General features: G+C 45.5%; 1 protein-coding gene across 1 annotated transcript in view; it reads left to right on the top strand.

Moving 5' to 3' along the window:
• Positions 1 to 18448, top strand: part of LOC135521006 (oxysterol-binding protein-related protein 10-like) — a 146852-nt gene that overhangs the window by 109598 nt on the left and 18806 nt on the right. The window contains exon 10 of the mRNA XM_064946913.1: positions 9658 to 10351. Coding sequence (XP_064802985.1) covers positions 9658 to 10351 — 694 coding nt within the window. The remainder of the gene's footprint in view (positions 1 to 9657; positions 10352 to 18448) is intronic.

The raw sequence follows: 18448 nt of genomic DNA, 5'->3' as shown, positions 1-18448 counted from the left end.
TCCTCATACGGGCCTCTGACTTCAGGCCTTGTGTTGATCCTGTGATTGTAGGATCGTGAGTTTCAGTATCAGGACAGTTATGTGAATATAAACTCTAACCACGGAGAACAGTACTGTCGCCTAACTAATGCTACTTTACGTAATCTGAGAAGCAGTTAGTTTGGTAACTCCTGGTATTATATTTTGAAGGAAATCCTAGATGACACTGGGTCAGACGTTACACTGTTTTGAAATAGATGTGTAGAATGGCTGATATAATCCTGACTTAATGGTGAGGACACCTTTCGCATTCGACATTTAGATTTTTACATTTGCGTCATCAAGCAGACAATGTTATCCAGAGAGACTTACAGTCAGTGCGTTCAACTAAGGTTAGGTAGGTAATTCCCTCCGTACTGGTGTAAACTACTGTGGTAACTGGTGTGTAAACTACTGTGGTAACCGGTGTAAACTACTGTGGTAACTGGTGTAAACTACTGTGTTAACTGGTTTGTAATCTACTGCGTTAACTGGTGTAAACTACTGTGTTAACTGGTGTGTAAACTACTGTGTTAACTGGTGTGTAAACTACTGTGTTAACTGGTGTGTAAACTACTGTGTTAACTGGTGTGTAAACTACTGTGTTAACTGGTGTGTAAACTACTGTGGTAACTGGTGTAAACTACTGTGGTAACTGGTGTAAACTACTGTGGTAACTGGTGTAAACTACTGTGGTAACTGGTGTAAACTACTGTGTTAACTGGTGTGTAAACTACTGTGTTAACTGGTGTAAACTACTGTGTTAACTGGTGTAAACTACTGTGTTAACTGGTGTAAACTACTGTGGTAACTGGTGTAAACTACTGTGTTAACTGGTGTGTAAACTACTGTGTTAACTGGTGTAAACTACTGTGGTAACTGGTGTAAACTACTGTGGTAACTGGTGTAAACTACTGTGTTAACTGGTGTAAACTACTGTGGTAACTGGTGTAAACTACTGTGTTAACTGGTGTAAACTACTGTGGTAACTGGTGTAAACTACTGTGTTAACTGGTGTAAACTACTGTGGTAACTGGTGTAAACTACTGTGGTAACTGGTGTAAACTACTGTGGTAACTGGTGTAAACTACTGTGGTAACTGATAAACTACTGTGTTAACTGGTGTGTAAACTACTGTGGTAACTGGTGTGTAAACTACTGTGGTAACTGGTGTGTAAACTACTGTGGTAACTGGTGTAAACTACTGTGTTAACTGGTGTAAACTACTGTGTTAACTGGTGTAAACTACTGTGGTAACTGGTGTGTAAACTACTGTGTTAACTGATAAACTACTGTGTTAACTGGTGTGTAAACTACTGTGTTAACTGATAAACTACTGTGTTAACTGGTGTGTAAACTACTGTGGTAACTGGTGTAAACTACTGTGGTAACTGGTGTGTAAACTACTGTGGTAACTGGTGTAAACTACTGTGTTAACTGGTGTGTAAACTACTGTGTTAACTGGTGTGTAAACTACTGTGTTAACTGGTGTAAACTACTGTGTTAACTGATAAACTACTGTGTTAACTGGTGTGTAAACTACTGTGGTAACTGGTGTAAACTACTGTGTTAACTGGTGTGTAAACTACTGTGTTAACTGGTGTGTAAACTACTGTGTTAACTGATAAACTACTGTGTTAACTGGTGTGTAAACTACTGTGTTAACTGGTGTGTAAACTACTGTGGTAACTGGTGTGTAAACTACTGTGGTAACTGGTGTAAACTACTGTGTTAACTGGTGTGTAAACCACTGTGTTAACTGGTGTGTAAACTACTGTGGTAACTGGTGTAAACTACTGTGGTAACTGGTGTAAACTACTGTGGTAACTGATAAACTACTGTGTTAACTGGTGTGTAAACTACTGTGGTAACTGGTGTGTAAACTACTGTGGTAACTGGTGTGTAAACTACTGTGTTAACTGGTGTGTAAACTACTGTGGTAACTGGTGTGTAAACTACTGTGGTAACTGGTGTAAACTACTTTGTTAACTGGTTTGTAATCTACTGCGTTAACTGGTGTAAACTACTGTGTTAACTGGTGTGTAAACTACTGTGTTAACTGGTGTGTAAACTACTGTGTTAACTGATAAACTACTGTGGTAACTGGTGTGTAAACTACTGTGGTAACTGGTGTAAACTACTGTGTTAACTGGTGTGTAAACTACTGTGTTAACTGGTGTGTAAACTACTGTGTTAACTGGTGTAAACTACTGTGTTAACTGATAAACTACTGTGTTAACTGGTGTGTAAACTACTGTGGTAACTGGTGTAAACTACTGTGTTAACTGGTGTGTAAACTACTGTGTTAACTGGTGTGTAAACTACTGTGTTAACTGATAAACTACTGTGTTAACTGGTGTGTAAACTACTGTGTTAACTGGTGTGTAAACTACTGTGGTAACTGGTGTGTAAACTACTGTGGTAACTGGTGTAAACTACTGTGTTAACTGGTGTGTAAACTACTGTGTTAACTGGTGTGTAAACTACTGTGTTAACTGGTGTAAACTACTGTGGTAACTGGTGTAAACTACTGTGTTAACTGGTGTGTAAACTACTGTGTTAACTGGTGTGTAAACTACTGTGTTAACTGATAAACTACTGTGCTAACTGGTGTGTAAACTACTGTGTTAACTGGTGTGTAAACTACTGTGGTAACTGGTGTGTAAACTACTGTGGTAACTGGTGTAAACTACTGTGGTAACTGGTGTAAACTACTGTGGTAACTGGTGTAAACTACTGTGTTAACTGGTGTGAACTACTGTGTTAACTGGTGTAAACTACTGTGTTAGCTGATAAACTACTGTGGTAACTGGTGTAAACTACTGTGGTAACTGGTGTAAACTACTGTGTTAACTGGTGTAAACTACTGTGTTAACTGGTGTAATAACAGCTGTTCTCAGTAGAGAGGGATCCAGGTGTTGTATCTCTTTCTGCCTGTCTGTAATGTTCCAGACCACGGAGGCTGTTGATGAGGATAATGATGTTTGGCAGAGACTGATGTTTCTGATAGTGGGGTCTGGTCTGTGTCCCAATCGTCTACCCTTTAGGGCTCTCTGGTAAAATAGTAGTGTACTAGGGAAAAATAGGTTTCTATTTTGGGCCACATCCCTGATGTGGATGGGGGACGGGCCATTACAGAGGCCTGATGTGGATCTACAGGGGACCAGCATGTACATCCCTGACAGGCCTGATGTGGATCTACAGGGGACCAGCATGTACATCCCTGATAGACCTGATGTGGATCTACAGGGGACCAGCATGTACGTCCCTGACAGGCCTGATGTGGATCTACAGGGGACCAGCATGTACATCCCTGACAGGCCTGATGTGGATCCACAGGGGACCAGCATGTACATCCCTGACAGGCCTGATGTGGATCTACAGGGGACCAGCATGTACATCCCTGACAGGCTTGATGTGGATCTACAGGGGACCAGCATGTACATCCCTGACAGGCCTGATGTGGATCTACAGGGGTCCAGCATGTACATCCCTGACAGGCCTGATGTGGATCTACAGGGGTCCAGCATGTACATCCCTGACAGGCCTGATGTGGATCTACAGGGGACCAGCATGTACGTCCCTGACAGGCCTGATGTGGATCTACAGGGGACCAGCATGTACGTCCCTGACAGGCCTGATGTGGATCTACAGGGGACCAGCATGTACGTCCCTGATAGACCTGATGTGGATCTACAGGGGACCAGCATGTACGTCATCAGTCAGACATCACAATGTACTGGGTTATTAATAGACACCAGACAGCCCTCTCCTAGCAGGGTGTGTGTGTGTGTGTGTGTGTGTGTGTGTGTGTGTGTGTGTGTGTGTGTGTGTGTGTGTGTGTGTGTGTGTGTGTGTGTGTGTACAGTGTGTGTGTGTGTGTGTGTGTGTATGTGTGTACAGTGTGTTTACAGTGTGTGAGTGTGTGTGTGTGTGTACAGTATGTGTGTGTGTGTACAGTATGTGTGTGTGTGTGTGTGTACAGTATGTGTGTGTGTGTGTGTGTACAGTATGTGTGTGTACAGTATGTGTGTGTGTGTGTACAGTATGTGTGTGTGTGCGTGTACAGTATGTGTGTGTATGTGTGTACTGTGTGTGTCTGTGTACAGTATGTGTGTGTGTGTGTGTACAGTATGTGTGTGTACAGTATGTGTGTGTGTGTACAGTATGTGTGTGTGTACAGTATGTGTGTGTGTACAGTATGTGTGTGTGTGTACAGTGTGTGTGTGTACAGTATGTGTGTGTGTACAGTATGTGTGTGTGTGTACAGTATGTGTGTGTGTGTACAGTATGTGTGTGTACAGTATGTGTGTGTGTACAGTGTGTGTGTGTGTACAGTATGTGTGTGTGAGTGTACAGTATGTGTGTGTGTGTACAGTATGTGTGTGTGTACAGTATGTGTGTGTGTGTGTACAGTATGTTGTGTGTGTGTACAGTATGTGTGTGTGTGTGTGTGTGTGTGTGTGTGTGTGTGTGTACAGTATGTGTGTGTGTTTTTTGTAAGCTCATTACTTTTAAGTACTTTTAATCACCACAGACCAGTAAATATCACCACAGACCAGTAAATATCACCACAGACCAGTAAATATCACCACAGACCAGTACATATCACCACAGACCAGTAAATATCACCACAGACCAGTACATATCACCACAGACCAGTAAATATCACCACAGACCAGTAAATATCACCACAGACCAGTAGATATCACCACAGACCAGTAAATATCACCGCAGACCAGTAAATATCACCACAGACCAGTAAATATCACCGCAGACCAGTAAATATCACCGCAGACCAGTAAATATCACCGCAGACCAGTAAATATCACCGCAGACCAGTAAATATCACCGCAGACCAGTAAATATCACCGCAGACCAGTAAATATCACCACAGACCAGTAAATATCACCGCAGACCAGTAAATATCACCGCAGACCAGTAAATATCACCGCAGACCAGTAAATATCACCACAGACCAGTAAATATCACCGCAGACCAGTAAATATCACCACAGACCAGTAAATATCACCGCAGACCAGTAAATATCACCGCAGACCAGTAAATATCACCGCAGACCAGTAAATATCACCGCAGACCAGTAAATATCACCGCAGACCAGTAAATATCACCGCGACCAGTAAATATCACCGCAGACCAGTAAATATCACCGCAGACCAGTAAATATCACCGCAGACCAGTAAATATCACCGCAGACCAGTAAATATCACCGCAGACCAGTACATATCACCGCAGACCAGTAAATATCACCGCAGACCAGTAAATATCACCGCAGACCAGTAAATATCACCGCAGACCAGTAAATATCACCGCAGACCAGTAAATATCACCACAGACCAGTAAATATCACCACAGACCAGTAAATATCACCACAGACCAGTAAATATCACCACCGACCAGTAAATATCACCGCAGACCAGTAAATATCACCGCAGACCAGTAAATATCACCGCAGACCAGTAAATATCACCGCAGACCAGTAAATATCACCGCAGACCAGTAAATATCACCACAGACCAGTAAATATCACCACAGACCAGTAAATATCACCACAGACCAGTAAATATCACCACAGACCTTTAAATATCACCGCAGACCAGTAAATATCACCGCAGACCAGTAAATATCACCGCAGACCAGTAAATATCACCGCAGACCAGTAAATATCACCGCAGACCAGTAAATATCACCGCAGACCAGTAAATATCACCGCAGACCAGTAAATATCACCGCAGACCAGTAAATATCACCGCAGACCAGTAAATATCACCGCAGACCAGTAAATATCACCGCAGACCAGTAAATATCACCGCAGACCAGTAAATATCACCGCAGACCAGTAAATATCACCGCAGACCAGTAAATATCACCACAGACCAGTAGATATCACCACAGACCAGTAAATATCACCGCAGACCAGTAAATATCACCACAGACCAGTAAATATCACCACAGACCAGTAAATATCACCGCAGACCAGTAAATATCACCGCAGACCAGTAGATATCACCGCAGACCAGTAAATATCACCGCAGACCAGTAAATATCACCGCAGACCAGTAAATATCACCACAGACCACAGACCAGTAAATATCACCACAGACCAGTAAATATCACCACAGACCAGTAAATATCACCACAGACCAGTAAATATCACCGCAGACCAGTAAATATCACCACAGACCAGTAAATATCACCGCAGACCAGTAAATATCACCACAGACCAGTAAATATCACCACAGACCAGTAAATATCACCACAGACCAGTCTGTGATTAAAATATTTTATTCTCCACAGGAATGGACGGAGAGGGACTCAATTCCATATATTTTCCATTTCTCTCTCTCTCTCTCTCTCTCTCTCTGTCTCTCTCTCTCTCTCTCTCTCTGTCTATCTCTATCTCTCTCTCTCTCTCTCTCTCTCTCTCTCTCTGTCTATCTCTCTCTCTCTGTCTCTCTCTCTCTGTCTATCTCCCTATCTGTCTGTCTCTCTCTCTCTCTCTCTCTCTCTCTGTCTCTCTCTCTCTGTCTCTCTCTCTCTGTCTCTCTCTCTCTCTCTCTCCCTATCTGTCTCTCTCTCTCTGTCTCTCTCTCTCTCTCTCTCTCTCTCTCTCTCTCTCGCTCTGTCTATCTGTCTCTCTCTCTCTGTCTCTCTCTGTCTCTCTCTCTCTGTCTCTCTCCCTATCTGTCTGTCTCTCTCTCTCACCACTATTTCTCTCTCTCTCTCTCTCTCTTTCTTCCCTATTACTCTCTCTCTCTTCTCTCTCTCCTTTATCTCTTCTTTCTCTTAATTCAATTCAATTAAATTTGCTTTATTGGCATAACGTGACAATGTACATATTGCCAAAGCTTAATTTGGAGAATTACAATCTTAACATAATTCATAATAATCAATATTGTCAACGGGACAATAGTAACAACAATAACCAAGAGTCAAAATAACCAGACAATGAACAATACCAATAAGCATAGAGGACATGTGCAGGTTGATTGGTCTGTCAGACAGTAGTAGCTGCCAACCCACAGCTCTCTGCGTCCTCCCCCAACAGGACGGGTAGCCTACTCTCATCAGAGAGGTATTTGAAACCTTGAATAAGGGTTTCAAATTTTTTGTAAAATTTTGTCAGGAAATGCAGCTCTGTCTCAGGTTCTGCTGTGGTGCAGTGGTTGCACAGCCTTCCCTCAACAGGGAGCCAGGTTTTCCTGTGTCTACCCTTCTCAATGGCAAGGCTGTGCTCACTGAGCCTGTACTTTGTCAAGGTTTTCCAAGGTTTTAATCAGTAACCATGGTCAAATAGTTAGCCATGGTGTACTGTCCATTTAGGGCCAGATAGCACTGCATTTTGCTTTGTGCTTTGTGTTTCCCAATAAGCAATAATCTCTCTCTGTCTTTTTCTTTCTCTGTCACTCTCCCTTAATTCAATTTAAATTTAAATTTAAGGGCTTTATTGGCCAAAGCAAGTGATGTAGATAACAAACATAAGTGAAATAAACAATAACATTAAACATTACACTAAACAAATTCCAAAAGAATGAAGACATTTCAAATGTCATATTATGTCCAAATATTTAAAGTACAAAAGGGGAATTTTTTTTACATAAATATGGGTTGTATTTACAATGGTGTTTGTTCTTCACTGGTTGCCCTTTTCTTGTGGCAACAGGTCACAAATCTTGCTGCTGTGATGTCACACTGTGGAATTTCACCCAGTAGATATGGGAGTTTATCAAAATTGGGTTTCTTTTCAAATTCTTTGTGGATCTGTTTAATCTGAGGGAAATATGTGTCTCTAATATGGTCATACATTAGGCAGGAGGTTAGGAAGTGCAGCTCAGTTTCCACCTAATTTTGTGGGCAGTGAGCACATAGCCTGTCTTCTCTTGAGAGCCATGTCTGTCTACATCGGCCTTTCTCAATAGCAAGGTTATGCTTACTGAGTCTGTACTTAGGAAAGCTTTGACTAACGGCCTTTCTCAATAGCAAGGCTATGCTCACTGAGTCTTTACTTAAACAAAGATTTCCTTAAGTTTGGGTCAGTCACAGTGGTCAGGTTTTCTGCCACTGTGTACTCTCTGTTTAGGGCCAAATAGCATTCTAGTTTGCTCTGGGGTTTTTTGTTAATTCTTTCCAATGTGTCAAGTAACTCTCTTTTTGTTTTCCCATTATTTGGTTGGGTCTAATTGTGTTGCTGTCCCCCTTCTCTTTCACCTTCCTCTCTCTCTCTGTCTCTCTGTCTCTCTCTCTCTCTCTCCATCATCTTCCTCTCTCTTTCTCCTTCCTCTCTCCTTCTCCTTCCCCCCCCCCTCTCTCTCTCTCTCTCCTCTCCTTCCTTTCTCTCTCTCCCTCTCCTTCCTTTCTCTCTCTCCCTCTCCTTTCTTTCTCCCTCTCCTTTCTCTCTCTCTCCTCTCCTTCCTCTCTCTCCTCTCCTTCATCTCTCTCTCTCTCCTCTCCTTCCTCTCTCTCTCTCCTCTCCTTCCTCTCTCTCTCTCCTCCTTCCTCTCTCTCTCTCCTCCTTCCTCTCTCTCTCCTCTCCTTCCTCTCTCTCTCCCTCTCCTTCCTCTCTCTCTCCCTCTCCTTCCTCTCTCTCTCCTCTCCTTCCTCTCTCTCTCCCTCTCCTTCCTCTCTCTCTCCTTCCTCTCTCTCTCCTTCCTCTCTCTCTCCTTCCTCTCTCTCTCTCCTTCCTCTCTCCCTCTCCTTCCTCTCTCTCTCCCTCTCCTTCCTCTCTCTCTCCTTCCTCTCTCTCTCCTTCCTCTCTCTCTCCTTCCTCTCTCTCTCTCCTTCCTCTCTCCCTCTCCTTCCTCTCTCTCTCTCCTCTCCTTCTTCTCTCTCTCTCCTCTCCTTCCTCTCTCTCTCCCTTTCCCTCTCTCTCTCCTCTCCTTCCTCTCTCTCTCTCTCCTTCCTCTCTCTCCTTCCCCTCTCTCTCTCCTCTCCTTCCTTTCTCTCTCTCCCTCTCCTTCCTCTCTCTCCCTCTCCTTCCTCTCTCTCTCTCCTCTCCTTCCTCTCTCTCTCCTCTCCTTCCTCTCTCTCTCTCCTCTCCTTCCTCTCTCTCTCTCTCTCTCCTTCCTCTCTCTCTCCCTCTCCTTCCTCTCTCTCTCCCTCTCCTTCCTCTCTCTCTCCTTCCTCTCTCTCCTTCCTCTCTCTCTCTCTCCTCTCCTTCCTCTCTTCCTCTCCTTCCTCTCTCTCTCCCTCTCCTTCCTCTCTCTCTGTCCCCTCTCTCTCTCTCCTTCCTTTCTCTCTCTCCCTCTCCTTCCTTCCTCTCTCTCCCTCTCCTTCCTCTCTCTCCTCTCCTTCCTCCCTCTCTCTCCTTCCTCTCCTCTCCTTCCTCTCTCTCTCCTCTCCTTCCTCTCTCTCTCCTCTCCTTCCTCTCTCTCTCCTCTCCTTCCTCTCTCTCTCTCTCTCTCTCTCTCCTTCCTCTCTCTCTCCCTCTCCTTCCTCTCTCTCTCTCCTCTCCTTCCTCTCTCTCTCTCCTCTCCTTCTTCTCTCTCTCTCCTCACCTTCCTCTCTCTCTCCCTCTCCTTCCTCTCTCTCTCCTCTCCTTCCTCTCTCTCTCCTTCCTCTCTCTCCTTCCCCTCTCTCTCTCCTCTCTCTCTCCTCTCTCTCTCCTCCTCCTTTCTACAGGTGGTACTCCCTACCTTTATCCTGGAGAAGCGTTCCCTCCTAGAGATGTACGCTAACTTCATGGCTCACCCAGACATGTTCCTGACCATCACCACGGGAACCACCCCAGAGGAGCGCATCATCCGATTCGTGGAATACTACCTGACCGCCTTTCACGAGGGGCGCAAGGGTGCCGTGGCCAAGAAACCCTACAACCCCATCCTGGGAGAGAGTTTCAGGTGTTCCTGGGACGTCCCCCGAGAGAGAGTCCACCCACTGAGGACCATGAGCTCCGTCCCTAACACTAACACGACACCCGCTTCAAACCCCGCCCCTAACCCCTCCTCTTCCTCTAGAGGCTCTTCCCATAACCCCGCCTATTCCTCTAGAGGCTCTTCCCCTAAACCCGCCTGTTCATCTAGAGGGTCTTCCCCTAATCCCGCCTCCTCCTCTAACCCCGCCTCTTCCTCTAGAGGCTCTTCCCCTAACCCCGCCTCTTCCTCTAGAGCCTCCCGCCGGACAGGGACGGAGGGCGGGGGTGCTCAGACAGAGGACTGTTACCGGGTAAGGTTCGTGGCGGAGCAGGTGTCACACCACCCACCCGTCACTGGGTTCTACTGCGAGTGTAAAGAGAGGAACATGTGCGTCAACACCCACGTCTGGACCCGAAGCAAGTTCATGGGCATGTCCATCGGAGTGTCTATGGTCGGGGAAGGTGAGCATTACTGCACAGTACTGGATCTAGTTAGGACTCGTTTGTTGTTGCTGTTACTATGGGTTACAGTGAACAGCACCTTCTGAGAGCCAGCTATCCAGTAGTTATGACTATGGGTTACAGTACCTACTGAGAGCCAGCTATACAGTAGTTATGACTATGGGTTACAGTACCTACTGAGAGCCAGCTATACAGTAGTTATAACTAGGGGTTACAGTACCTACTGAGAGCCAGCTATACAGTAGTTATGACTAGGGGTTACAGTGTACAGCACCTACTGAGAGCCAGCTATACAGTAGTTATGACTAGGGGTTACAGTGAACAGCAGCTACTGAGAGCCAGCTATACAGTAGTTATGACTAGGGGTTACAGTGTACAGCACCTACTGAGAGCCAACTATACAGTAGTTATGACTAGGGGTTACAGTGTACAGCACCTACAGAGAGCCAGCTATACAGTAGTTATGACTAGGGGTTACAGTGTACAGCACCTACTGAGAGCCAGCTATACAGTAGTTATGACTAGGGGTTACAGTGAACAGCGCCGAACTGTAGTTCTAGGTAGGTGTTAGTGTTCTGGAACTGTTGACAGACACAGCTACTGTAGTTCTAGGTAGGTGTTAGTGTTCTGGAACTGTTGACAGACAGCTACTGTAGTTCTAGGTAGGTGTTAGTGTTCTGGAACTGTTGACAGACAGCTACTGTAGTTCTAGGTAGGTGTTAGTGTTCTGGAACTGTTGACAGACAGCTACTGTAGTTCTAGGTAGGTGTTAGTGTTCTGGAACTGTTGACAGACACAGCTACTGTAGTTCTAGGTAGGTGTTAGTGTTCTGGAACTGTTGACAGACAGCTACTGTAGTTCTAGGTAGGTGTTAGTGTTCTGGAACTGTTGACAGACAGCTACTGTAGTTCTAGGTAGGTGTTAGTGTTCTGGAACTGTTGACAGACAGCTACTGTAGTTCTAGGTAGGTGTTAGTGTTCTGGACCTGTTGACAGACACAGCTACTGTAGTTCTAGGTAGGTGTTAGTGTTCTGGAACTGTTGACAGACACAGCTACTGTAGTTCTAGGTAGGTGTTAGTGTTCTGGAACTGTTGACAGACACAGCTACTGTAGTTCTAGGTAGGTGTTAGTGTTCTGGAACTGTTGACAGACAGCTACTGTAGTTCTAGGTAGGTGTTAGTGTTCTGGAACTGTTGACAGACACGGCTACTGTAGTTCTAGGTAGGTGTTAGTGTTCTGGAACTGTTGACAGACACAGCTACTGTAGTTCTAGGTAGGTGTTAGTGTTCTGGAACTGTTGACAGACAGCTACTGTAGTTCTAGGTAGGTGTTAGTGTTCTGGAACTGTTGACAGACACAGCTACTGTAGTTCTAGGTAGGTGTTAGTGTTCTGGAACTGTTGACAGACACAGCTACTGTAGTTCTAGGTAGGTGTTAGTGTTCTGGAACTGTTGACAGACACAGCTACTGTAGTTCTAGGTAGGTGTTAGTGTTCTGGAACTGTTGACAGACACATCTACTGTAGTTCTAGGTAGGTGTTAGTGTTCTGGACCTGTTGACAGACACAGCTACTGTAGTTCTAGGTAGGTGTTAGTGTTCTGGAACTGTTGACAGACACAGCTACTGTAGTTCTAGGTAGGTGTTAGTTTTCTGGAACTGTTGACAGACACAGCTACTGTAGTTCTAGGTAGGTGTTAGTGTTCTGGAACTGTTGACAGACAGCTACTGTAGTTCTAGGTAGGTGTTAGTGTTCTGGAACTGTTGACAGACACAGCTACTGTAGTTCTAGGTAGGTGTTAGTGTTCTGGAACTGTTGACAGACAGCTACGGTAGTTCTAGGTAGGTGTTAGTGTTCTGGACCTGTTGACAGACACAGCTACTGTAGTTCTAGGTAGGTGTTAGTGTTCTGGAACTGTTGACAGACACAGCTACTGTAGTTCTAGGTAGGTGTTAGTGTTCTGGAACTGTTGACAGACACAGCTACTGTAGTTCTAGGTAGGTATTAGTGTTCTGGACCTGTTGACAGACACAGCTACTGTAGTTCTAGGTAGGTGTTAGTGTTCTGGAACTGTTGACAGACACAGCTACTGTAGTTCTAGGTAGGTGTTAGTGTTCTGGAACTGTTGACAGACACAGCTACTGTAGTTCTAGGTAGGTGTTAGTGTTCTGGAACTGTTGACAGACACAGCTACTGTAGTTCTAGGTAGGTGTTAGTGTTCTGGACCTGTTGACAGACACAGCTACTGTAGTTCTAGGTAGGTGTTAGTGTTCTGGAACTGTTGACAGACAGCTACTGTAGTTCTAGGTAGGTGTTAGTGTTCTGGAACTGTTGACAGACACGGCTACTGTAGTTCTAGGTAGGTGTTAGTGTTCTGGAACTGTTGACAAACAGCTACTGTAGTTCTAGGTAGGTGTTAGTGTTCTGGAACTGTTGACAGACACAGCTACTGTAGTTCTAGGTAGGTGTTAGTGTTCTGGAACTGTTGACAGACATCTACTGTAGTTCTAGGTAGGTGTTAGTGTTCTGGAACTGTTGACAGACACAGCTACTGTAGTTCTAGGTAGGTGTTAGTGTTCTGGAACTGTTGACAGACACAGCTACTGTAGTTCTAGGTAGGTGTTAGTGTTCTGGAACTGTTGACAGACAGCTACTGTAGTTCTAGGTAGGTGTTAGTGTTCTGGAACTGTTGACAGACAGCTACTGTAGTTCTAGGTAGGTGTTAGTGTTCTGGAACTGTTGACAGACAGCTACTGTAGTTCTAGGTAGGTGTTAGTGTTCTGGAACTGTTGACAGACAGCTACAGTAGTTCTAGGTAGGTGTTAGTGTTCTGGAACTGTTGACAGACACAGCTACTGTAGTTCTAGGTAGGTGTTAGTGTTCTGGAACTGTTGACAGACACAGCTACTGTAGTTCTAGGTAGGTGTTAGTGTTCTGGAACTGTTGACAGACACAGCTACTGTAGTTCTAGGTAGGTGTTAGTGTTCTGGAACTGTTGACAGACAGCTACTGTAGTTCTAGGTAGGTGTTAGTGTTCTGGAACTGTTGACAGACACAGCTAACTTAGTTATGACTGGAACCAGGAGTTTTAACTAACAATGTGACCTGACAGAGAAACCCTGGTAAGACCCAAATAAGTGTTTGTTATGTTGCCGTTGGTGATCCGTCATGGTAGTCATGGATCCTGCATGAAACTTGTGACAGGTCAGACTGTTATAATAGTGTTTGTTATGTTGCCGTTGGTGATCCGTCATGGTAGTCATGGATCCTGCATGAAACATGTGACAGGTCAGACTGTTAGAATAGTGTTTGTTATGTTGCCGTTGGTGATCCGTCATGGTAGTCATGGATCCTGTATGAAACGTGTGACAGGTCAGACTGTTATAATAGTGTTTGTTATGTTGCCGTTGGTGATCCGTCATGGTTGTCATGGATCCTGTATGAAACGTGACAGGTCAGACTGTTATAATAGTGTTTGTTATGTTGCCGTTGGTGATCCGTCATGGTAGTCATGGATCCTGTATGAAACATGTGACAGGTCAGACTGTTATAATAGTATTTGTTATGTTGCCGTTGGTGATCCGTCATGGTAGTCATGGATCCTGCATGAAACATGTGACAGGTCAGACTGTTAGAATAGTGTTTGTTATGTTGCCGTTGGTGATCCGTCATGGTAGTCATGGATCCTGTATGAAACGTGACAGGTCAGACTGTTATAATAGTGTTTGTTATGTTGCCGTTGGTGATCCGTCATGGTAGTCATGGATCCTGGATGAAACATGTGACAGGTCAGACTGTTATAATAGTGTTTGTTATGTTGCCGTTGGTGATCCGTCATGGTAGTCATGGATCCTGCATGAAACATGTGACAGGTCAGACTGTTAGAATAGTGTTTGTTATGTTGCCGTTGGTGATCCGTCATGGTAGTCATGGATCCTGTATGAAACATGTGACAGGTCAGACTGCTAGAATAGTGTTTGTTATGTTGCCGTTGGTGATCCGTCATGGTAGTCATGGATCCTGTATGAAACATGTGACAGATCAGACTGCTAGAATAGTGTTTGTTATGTTGCCGTTGGTGATCCGTCATATACTGTACAGTAGTACCATCGAAGACGGGTTCAGACAGTCTACGGTTGATAAGAGGTGACTGACTGAAAGCTCGTCAACTCTCTGTTTTTAAAGTTCCTTAATCACATTCCAGGGTTTAATTAGCTGAGTTTAAAGGAGTTGTAGGCTTTAATGTCTTGTTTTAATCCAAAGTAATCACATTAAGATTGAAAGTAGCGTATAATTGGCTGACTGGCAGCGCCCCGTCGAGCAAGCTTAGTGAAGCACGGGAGGACTGTAGTGTGTTGTACCACTCTTAGTGAAGCATGGGAGGACCGTAGTGTGTTGTACCACTCTTAGTGAAGCATGGGAGGACTGTAGTGTGTTGTACCACTCTTAGTGAAGCACGGGAGGACTGTAGTGTGTTGTACCACTCTTAGTGAAGTACGGGAGGACTGTAGTGTGTTGTACCACTCTTAGTGAAGCATGGGAGGACCGTAGTGTGTTGTACCACTCTTAGTGAAGCATGAGAGGACTGTAGTGTGTTGTACCACTCTTAGTGAAGCATGGGAGGACTGTAGTGTGTTGTACCACTCTTAGTGAAGCATGGGAGGACTGTAGTGTGTTGTACCACTGGATACTGTGTGTAGAACGCTGAGGGAGGACTGTAGTGTGTTGGACCACTGGATACTGTGTGTAGAACGCTGAGGGAGGACCGTAGTGTGTTGGACCACTGGATACTGTGTGTAGAGCACTGAGGGAGGACTGTAGTGTGTTGGACCACTGGATACTGTGTGTAGAGCACTGAGGGAGGACTGTAGTGTGTTGGACCACTGGATACTGTGTGTAGAACGCTGAGGGAGGACTGTAGTGTGTTGGACCACTGGATACTGTGTGTAGAACGCTGAGGGAGGACCGTAGTGTGTTGGACCACTGGATACTGTGTGTAGAGCACTGAGGGAGGACTGTAGTGTGTTGGACCACTGGATACTGTGTGTAGAGCACTGAGGGAGGACCGTAGTGTGTTGGACCACTGGATACTGTGTGTAGAATGCTGAGGGAGGACCGTAGTGTGTTGGACCACTGGATACTGTGTGTAGAATGCTGAGGGAGGACTGTAGTGTGTTGGACCACTGGATACTGTGTGTAGAATGCTGAGGGAGGACCGTAGTGTGTTGGACCACTGGATACTGTGTGTAGAACGCTGAGGGAGGACCGTAGTGTGTTGGACCACTGGATACTGTGTGTAGAGCGCTGAGGGAGGACTGTAGTGTGTTGGACCACTGGATACTGTGTGTAGAATGCTGAGGGAGGACTGTAGTGTGTTGGACCACTGGATACTCTGTGTAGAGCGCTGAGGGAGGACCGTAGTGTGTTGGACCACTGGATACTGTGTGTAGAACGCTGAGGGAGGACCGTAGTGTGTTAGATCACTGGATACTGTGTGTAGAACGCTGAGGGAGGACTGTAGTGTGTTGGACCACTGGATATTGTGTGTAGAACGCTGAGGGAGGACTGTAGTGTGTTGGATCACTGGATACTGTGTGTAGAGCGCTGAGGGAGGACCGTAGTGTGTTGGACCACTGGATACTCTGTGTAGAGCGCTGAGGGAGGACCGTAGTGTGTTGTACCACTGGATACTGTGTGTAGAGCGCTGAGGGAGGACCGTAGTGTGTTGTACCACGCTGAGGGAGGACCGTAGTGTGTTGGTCCACTGGATACTGTGTGTAGAACGCTGAGGGAGGACTGTAGTGTGTTGGACCACTGGATACTGTGTGTAGAACGCTGAGGGAGGACTGTAGTGTGTTGGACCACTGGATATTGTGTGTAGAACGCTGAGGGAGGACCGTAGTGTGTTGGACCACTGGATACTGTGTGTAGAATGCTGAGGGAGGACCGTTGTGTGTTGTACCACGCTGAGGGAGGACTGTAGTGTGTTGGACCACTGGATACTGTGTGTAGAGCGCTGAGGGAGGACTGTTGTTGTACCACTGGATACTGTGTGTAGAGCGCTGAGGGAGGACCGTAGTGTGTTGGACCACTGGATACTGTGTGTAGAACGCTGAGGGAGGACTGTAGTGTGTTGGACCACTGGATACTGTGTGTAGAGCGCTGAGGGAGGACTGTAGTGTGTTGGACCACTGGATACTGTGTGTAGAACGCTGAGGGAGGACTGTAGTGTGTTGGATCACTGGATACTGTGTAGAACGCTGAGGGAGGACCGTAGTGTGTTGGACCACTGGATACTGTGTGTAGAACGCTGAGGGAGGACCGTAGTGTGTTAGATCACTGGATACTGTGTGTAGAACGCTGAGGGAGGACTGTAGTGTGTTGGACCACTGGATACTGTGTGTAGAACGCTGAGGGAGGACTGTAGTGTGTTGGATCACTGGATACTGTGTGTAGAGCGCTGAGGGAGGACTGTAGTGTGTTGGACCACTGAATACTGTGTGTAGAACGCTGAGGGAGGACTGTAGTGTGTTGGACCACTGGATACTGTGTGTAGAATGCTGAGGGAGGACTGTAGTGTGTTGGATCACTGGATACTGTGTGTAGAATGCTGAGGGAGGACCGTAGTGTGTTGGACCACTGGATACTGTGTGTAGAACGCTGAGGGAGGACTGTAGTGTGTTGGACCACTGGATACTGTGTGTAGAATGCTGAGGGAGGACTGTAGTGTGTTGGATCACTGGATACTGTGTGTAGAATGCTGAGGGAGGACCGTAGTGTGTTGGACCACTGGATACTGTGTGTAGAACGCTGAGGGAGGACTGTAGTGTGTTGGACCACTGGATACTGTGTGTAGAGCGCTGAGGGAGGACTGTAGTGTGTTGGACCACTGGATACTGTGTGTAGAATGCTGAGGGAGGACTGTAGTGTGTTGGACCACTGGATACTCTGTGTAGAGCGCTGAGGGAGGACCGTAGTGTGTTGGACCACTGGATACTGTGTGTAGAACGCTGAGGGAGGACCGTAGTGTGTTAGATCACTGGATACTGTGTGTAGAACGCTGAGGGAGGACCGTAGTGTGTTGGACCACTGGATACTGTGTGTAGAGCACTGAGGGAGGACTGTAGTGTGTTGGACCACTGGATACTGTGTGTAGAACGCTGAGGGAAGTTAGACTAAACATTTCTTCTTTATGATCAGCTGTTTATCGAAAGCTAAACATTCCTGAAAACGTTTATTTGTGTCTTTAATATGGCAGAACACACTGAGCAGATTCAGCCGTTCTCCCCGTTGATATGAAATAGTCGACCGTTTTAAACAACAAAAACATGTTTTTGCCTCGTAAAGTCTGTTTCATTGAATGATTATCAAAGTAGTTTCTGCCTTAACGCGTTCCTGAGTCTCACGGACAATTAGTCCTCACGGTAATTAGGACAGCATGAATTACTAACGAGGACGGTCTCCTTGTCTCCCCCCTGAGTCTGAGCAGAAATGCTAATGAAACCAGGAGAGAGAACACATATGGTGAGGGGGTGGTGTGTGTGATGGTAGAGGTGTGTGTGTGATGGTAGAGGTGTGTGTGTGTGTGTGGGGGGGGGGGGGTGATTGGGAGGTGTGTGTTGTGGTTGTCAAATCAAATCAAACTTTATTCGTCACATGCGCCGAATACAACAAGTGTGAACTTTACCGTGAAATGCTGAATACAACAAGTGTTGACCTTACCGTGAAATGCTGAATACAACAAGTGTAGACCTTACCGTGAAATGCTGAATACAACAAGTGTTGACTTTACTGTGAAATGCTGAATACAACAAGTGTGGACCTTACCGTGAAATGCTGAATACAACAAGTGTTGACTTTACCGTGAAATGCTGAATACAACAAGTGTGAACTTTACCGTGAAATGCTGAATACAACAAGTGTTGACTTTACCGTGAAATGCTGAATACAACAAGTGTAGACTTTACCGTGAAATGCTGAATACAACAAGTGTGGACCTTAATGTGAAATGCTGACGAACAAGCCCTTAAACCAACAGTGCGGTTCAAGAAAGAGTTAAGAAAATATTTACCAAATAAACTAAAGTAAAAAAATAATA

Source organism: Oncorhynchus masou, chromosome 29, assembly GCF_036934945.1.
Source record: "Oncorhynchus masou masou isolate Uvic2021 chromosome 29, UVic_Omas_1.1, whole genome shotgun sequence".
NCBI lineage: Eukaryota > Metazoa > Chordata > Actinopteri > Salmoniformes > Salmonidae > Oncorhynchus > Oncorhynchus masou.
The sequence above is the reverse complement of the archived record's forward strand: the minus strand, read 5'-3'. Positions and strand labels throughout refer to the sequence as shown.